We start from the raw sequence: 6,501 nt of genomic DNA, 5'->3' as shown, positions 1-6,501 counted from the left end.
GGGGGGGGGACGGGGGGTGGTAGGTTCTACACAGCACTGCATAAGCAACGGCACTTTCCAAAAAGCGTCCGTAGGAAAAATTTGTCCGTCGCACTTGGAAAATCGGAATAGAAAAAAATAAGAGAGAGAGAAAGAGAACACGAAAAAAAGAACTCTGCTCCCTCGAAAAAAAAAAAAAAAAAGAAATATCTAGAATAACAAAAGACTCGAGATATATAAGAGTACTCACGAATCCCACGAAAGTCGGCACTACGTTAAAACGTCCAATGATATAGGTAAAATTGATGGAAAAAGTGAAAACGTGGGAGTGTCAGAGTGTAATAGTTTCTTGTTTCCCTCCACGTTAAAATCCCTCCTTTCCAATCCTCCTTCGCCATTTTCGTCAGCTTTCGCAGTCGATTAACCATTATTAGTTTAAATAATAAATTATTTGGTTTGTCACGCGCTCAGAGCGTCCTGGCACTTTTAAATCTTTTGTATCGCGTCGCGCCGTCGTCCCAACGCGCCACGAGTCTCATGTGTCTCATTCTCCCTCGACTTTGGAGCAATAATTTTTTATTTTTTTTTCTTTTCTTTTTGTTTTCGTTTAAAAAGGAAAAACAACGAGACATCAAAAGAGTCCCGAAAATCATTATCGAGCGACTCTCGCGAGATGTAATGTCTCTTGAGGTATTTCCCGAGGGAGAATAACTTAGCGGAAAGGGCGTCGCGAGGGACGTCGCGACGCTACGTAAGGTGGGTATTTGTCACGAGTGTCTTGCGTACACGTAAGCACTACGCCTCGAGCGACAGGGCCTTGCACGGTCCCACCAGAGGCCTCGGCGACGGCGACGGCGACTTCTTCGAGAGATTCAGCGGTTGCTGACTGTCTGCAATGTCCACCTGGAGTTCCATCATGTTACTGGGACACCCGGATAGCACTAGGGTAGCAGCGGTGCTCGAGGTGGGTCTGGGACTCGTGCTGGCCGTACTACTCGTGGCCGCTGCGGAAAGATACCTCGGCGACGAGGCCGGCGAACTCCCTGGCGCCATGTACTCCGAGGAAGACTGTTCACGTTGCTGCTGCTGATGCTGCTGCTGCTGATGCTGATGATGATGCTGTTGCTGACGCGCACCCGTCGTCGTCGTTATGACGGAGGTGGCCGGCCACCTGGCCGTCGCGGCGCCGTACCCACTGGTAGCGCACTGCAACAGACCCTGAGATCCTTGCGGGGAGCGGGCCGCGACCGTCGTCGTCGATGCGCACTGTTCCGCGGGAGACGGGGACGCAGTCGGTGACCTTGGACTAGCCTCGCCACGCATTATGTAGTTGTGAATTATGTCCGTTCGCTTGAGCTGCTCCGCCGTCATCCTGGGCCCTTCCATCAGGCTCTTGGCGAGGGTCGAGTGGGTGCTGCTGAGCAGACTTCCGGTTTGCGGACACTGTGAAACCGCGATCGGCTGACTCGATGGACTTCTGGTCGGAGGTGAGGTCAGGTGAAGGTGCAACTGGGACTGGGTGCTGTGCTGCTGGATGACGGCCGGCTCAGCCTCGGCGCTGTCCTTCTGCCTGAGAGCCCGGAACTTCTTGTGCGGCTTGTAGGCCTCGTCCATCAAGGAATTCGTGTCGTAGAGCGGCGGCGCCTGAAGTACGCGCTTCAGAACGGGCATGTCCTCGACTTCCTTGTCTTCGGATCGCGGACTCGAGCAGACGGACGTGGGCGCGCTGCTGGCACTGCTGCTGGCCGGTTTGTCGGGCTTCTCGGTGCCGCTCTCGATGCCGCTGTCGCTGGGCGAGTCCAGCTTACGGAAACGCGGGCACTGGGGCGGCTGCGGCGTCTTCGCGAGACTGGCGCGATGCAGCTCGTCGTCGCCGGAACTCGTGGACCCGGAATTGGCTCGTCTTCTGTGCGGGCAGAGACCGCCGGCCAGAGTGGCGGCTAGGAGGGGCGCGCTGGATGCATGATGACCAGCCGGTGCGGCAGCGTGATGGTACTCCGTGAGGGAGGCCACTTCGCCGCTGCACGTGCTCTCCGTGCTGGAGACGCTACCCAGAGGACTCTTGACGGCTTCGTCGAGGGTCACGTCCGAGGCCGATCCCCAGGAAGCGGCTTGCTCCTCTTCCATGGGCCAGTGGCCCTGGGGCTGGGAGGACGCGTGTTGTGCCTGTTGAGCCTGGAGTTGTTGCTGCTGTTCGGTCATCTTGAAGGCCAGCAACTTCTCCGAGTGGAGGGTATTCAGCGTCCTGAGATCAGGTATCTTCTTGAGCAACTCTCGTAGGATGTCCGGATGCTGAGGATGATTCTGGGCGAGAACGGTCTGCAGAGCGTTCCTCAATTTGTTGTGCATCCTCTCGACGAGTTCGGTGTTACGTAGACCGGGTCTGTCCGCAGCTATCACGACGACGGAACAGAAGAGGCCCAATTCGGCGTCGGAGAGTCTCAGGGAGTTGACCCTCTCGGCGAAGTCGAACATGGAGTCCATGAGGAAGCGCGCGTTGCTGCTATTGTGGATGGACTCGCGTTTCAGCACCTGGCCGTTCAGGCATATCATACTGTTGGTCTGAGCGTCGAACATGCAGGCCAGCCTCACGAGCAGGACCTCAAAGACCCCAGCTTTCAGTAGCGTAACCTGGTCGTCCTGAGCCAGCAGGCTGAAGCCAGGAATTCTCTTGGCAAACTCGACGACGCCGCGGATCGCCGGCGAGAACCGCTTCGAGAAGTCCTGTAGGAGCTCCTGCTGACCGGTCAGAGGTTGGGGGTTTGGATTTAAGGGACACGCCTGAAATCATACAAAGCAAAGGAAATCACGATTAGAATGAGTCATCGGCCTCGAGAGCGAAAACGCGGCTTAAGGTCGACGGATTCTATTAAGACGGTCGTAAAGACGATAAACTAAACAAGGAAGAAAAAAAAAGAAGGAACTCGAGAGATCAGAAGTCGACCTCGAGTCGACGTTTCAGCAAAACTCTCAAAGAGCTTCCTCGTCGTTGACTCGAGGTCGCCCGGTTCCACGCGCGTTTCCGTATGTACGTCGATAGAATCCCAAGGCCCGACTGAAACCACCTTGTGTAAATACTTAAAATTTCAATCGCGTCAACGTCCACCCGCGCCACCGAGTACGCATCGTTCTTACGTAACGACCGCGAAGACGAAAAATTCAAATGAGTCAATTAAAAGGAAGGAAAAAAAAAAGATACTAACCAAAGTTGGCGGACACGCAGTGTAGTTCGGTGTCTCCCGAGCCCTGGCAAGAACCGGTGCGACCTTGTCCCTGGTGAAGTCGCAAGTGTCTAGATGTGCGCGCACCACGGTAGCCAGGAGTCGTTGCTCGTCCTCGAGTTCGGCCGCAACGGCCTTCTCCTGGGAACGACTGTGGGAGCTCTGCTGCATGGCAGCGAGAATTCGTGCTTTTTCACGTTTGGGCACGCGGCCGAATCGAACCGCTGTAATCAGAAAGCAAAGGAAAAAAAAAATTAAAATCACCGCACAGAGGACACGCACCCATCGCGGCAATTGACTGTCACAATGTTCATAAAGATTCACGAAGAGACGAAGCATAACGAAGCGCAGAGATTTTTGTCAATAAATGAATCACGGCTGCGTAAAGAAGTGATGACGCGTTCGAGTGACTAGACCCTGAATGCGATATCTAGTGCACGAAGTCAAAGAGAAAATGTCCAAGCGAAACAATTTTCGTTCCGCGAGGTCTCTGCGAAGGGGAAAGTAGGAACGAACTTTCTCGTCGGAGATGAAAGTCTTCAGTAATCGCGCGAATATACGAATCTTTGCTTAGAAAGTCCGAGCAATAAAGTCGATCAGTCCGTCGGAGGATGGACCGTTCGAGTAAAGAAAAAAAAAAAAAAGAAAAATTTATCGACGAAATGCACGATGTAATTCAACGTGAAAAAAAAAAAAAAAGAAAAATTTATCGACGAAATGCACGATGTAATTCAACGTGAAAAAAAAAAAAAAAGAAAAATTTATCGACGAAATGCACGATGTAATTCAACGTGAAAAAAAAAAAAAGTGAATAAGTAGTAGACCTACGCGCATTGTGGTAATTGACAACTCCATTAAGGATTCCTTTGAGTATGGGTAACTCGTCTCCCATGACGATGGGCAGGAGCTGCGCTGCTTTTAAATCCCGTTTTGACCGATGCCGTTGTGTCTCGCGTGTTATTAAACGCGTATTATACCGTGTAGTACACTGCACTTGAGAATCTCCAAAGATTCCTCGAACAATTACATTCCCAACGCACGCACAATCACTACTCGACGAGGTGACCCTACTCTCCTTGGCTTCGTAAAGTCGAGTCTGATCGCGAGAACGAACCTTCGACATTCGCTAACAACGGCTGACTCGATAACAGTAAGTCACTCCTTCGAAGCACGGGAACGCGTCTCTTAGAAACGTAGAAGAAAGGCGGGACACGGCACGGTGCACGTGCAATCGCGAGACAGCATCACCGCCGACTGAGTGACGTTCCGCGAGTTGCGTTCAACAGCCCCCCACTTACTCGCCCATCAACGACCCCCCACTCCACCCGACGCGATTGTGGCCTTTGCTAACGCTTCTGGCCTTGAACTTGGTTTCAGCGACAGCCGCGCCGAGGCGTACCGCCGACCTATATAACTATACAGCACGCTACGACTGTAGGGACAGAAGGCGGCACGATAAGCCGCCGCGACGACGACGGAGTTTGCATGTGCGCAGATGTCCCTGTGCTTAGGTTGTGTTAGGTTGGAAAATGGGAAGGAGACTAGAGGACGGGGAAGGGGATGGTAAAGCCATAGGTGCACCCTCGGTTAACGTTCCTAAGAGCCAGGGCACTCGGACCGACACTATCTAACGTGCCTGTACGCGAGCCAAATCGTAGCAGGAAGTTCGAAGGACGGTTAAGAATTGGCCGCAGACAAAAAAAAGTCCGACGCGATCGGGAACAAAGTCGAATGTTTCGAGGGCTGAGGGAAAAAAGATAAAGATATCGCACGTGGTGACGAATATCGTAAAGTCTCGTGGCACGTTATCTGCGCAAAGTCCAAGTATTGGCGGGGCTCGCGTACTTGATTTGAGCGGGAGTGCAGGAGCATGCGCGCTCGTCAGGTAGCCTGGCTGGCGTAACGGAGAGAGACAATGAGGATCAGACACCGGGTGGGGAAGGAGCAAGGAGAAACCGTCGCGAGGCTCGTTGGTGGGGGGTATTCGGTTGAGATACGTGCAGGAGTGTGGAGCGTGAGGCTGGATAGGCGGGGACGGTTCGGGGAATGGGGGGAATCCCCCCAGAGTGGATAGCTGGTATAGTTATGCGCGCCGAGAGACGAAGGTTCGCGAGGTCTCCGCTTGGAGCGTAGCGCCACGCCACGGCGCTTCGCAGTCGCTCGCCGCGTCTCCTGGATCTGCATCGCCGTAGGGCGGAACAGAAACACGACCGAGCATAACAGAGTGGAACGACGGTTAAACGAAATACGAATTGAGATACTACGAAGCTAAAGCAAACGGACAGGTCGCGCTCGAGGAAAGAAATCGAGCGAAGCGTTGACGTACCACTCTCCCCAAACGCTGTTCTCAAGTCGGAATAAATAGGAAGGCAATAGAGCACCAGAGGCGGTAAACAACAGTACGGGGATATAGAGGCGGCGAGTAGCGGTAATATTTCTACGATACAGAACCGCGGCCACGGAACCCGAGCAACGACCGACTATTGACCCCGGCAAGAAGTTGGCTGCGTGACAGAAGGGCTCATGAGATTATTTATTATTCTCCTTCATTCACGAGTTCGGCTTACGTGCCGCGCGACTGCCTCCACCTGGCGGTGGCGTCTACGAATCATCAAACGATTTACCCGATTACCCGTACGTAATATACATGTAACACTTTCGAATTGGCTGTAGCACGGATCGTTTCTGTTTCCCCGGCGAGTAACGTGCTACACTTAGTCTCTCGGGTGTTATTGTCGTACTTTCTCAAACGGTGAACGGCCACTTTCGCCCGTTGCGACACCGTCGGCACCGACCGACAGCCTAGCAGCCGTCGTGCGGATAGGCGGCGCGAGGGTGTGTGCACGGTTGGCGATTGCGTAAATGGTCATTGCTCCGTCAACCCGAATTACGAAGAGGCCCATCCGTCGGAACGACTACGTGTTACGAGGGGTCTATCTCGAATTCCTAGAGCCTCTCGCTGGCTTTGGATTCCACGATTTCTGAATAACCTCCCCACGCGGCGCAGCCCAAAAGAGGCCTAAGCCTTTATCCCCGCGTTGTATAACGCCTCTCGTTTATGTCGTTTTACGATATCGCTGTTTCCCTCTGGGTTCAACTGTTTTGCAGGCCGATCCACTTTCGAATCCGCACGGTTCATAGACCTCGTGTGACCTCGGCTCAGTTTTGTCGAACGAACGCGACGCGAATTCGTCCATGCCCCCCATATTTGCGCCCGTTAAACGACGTGTTTACGTGAGTCATCAGATATCGCGGTACCCGAATAAAATGTTATTCGTTAACTCTTATCCCCCCCCCCCCC

The 6,501-nt window shown here is 53.3% G+C and overlaps 1 protein-coding gene across 5 annotated transcripts in view; it reads right to left on the bottom strand.

Annotated features, from left to right (window-relative positions):
* Positions 1-192: 192 nt before the first annotated feature.
* LOC107272499 (nuclear hormone receptor E75) overlaps positions 193-6,501 on the bottom strand; it is an 89,219-nt gene continuing 82,910 nt past the window's right edge. For 4 of the 5 annotated variants that reach the window (XM_015749705.2, XM_015749704.2, XM_025089761.1 and 1 more), the window contains exons 4-5: positions 3,183-3,424; positions 193-2,760 (exon numbers count right to left, since the gene is read on the bottom strand). In XM_015749705.2, the coding sequence (XP_015605191.1) occupies positions 775-2,760; positions 3,183-3,424 (2,228 nt within the window). In that variant the 3' untranslated portion in view covers positions 193-774. Of the gene's footprint in view, positions 2,761-3,182; positions 3,425-4,028; positions 4,477-6,501 lie in introns of those variants that run through there. The other variant, XM_015749706.2, reaches the window with a different exon arrangement.

Source organism: Cephus cinctus, unplaced genomic scaffold (genome assembly GCF_000341935.2).
Source record: "Cephus cinctus unplaced genomic scaffold, Ccin1 Ccin1_scaffold1184, whole genome shotgun sequence".
NCBI lineage: Eukaryota > Metazoa > Arthropoda > Insecta > Hymenoptera > Cephidae > Cephus > Cephus cinctus.
Note: the sequence above shows the minus strand (reverse complement) of the source record. Positions and strands in the feature narration are given on the sequence as shown.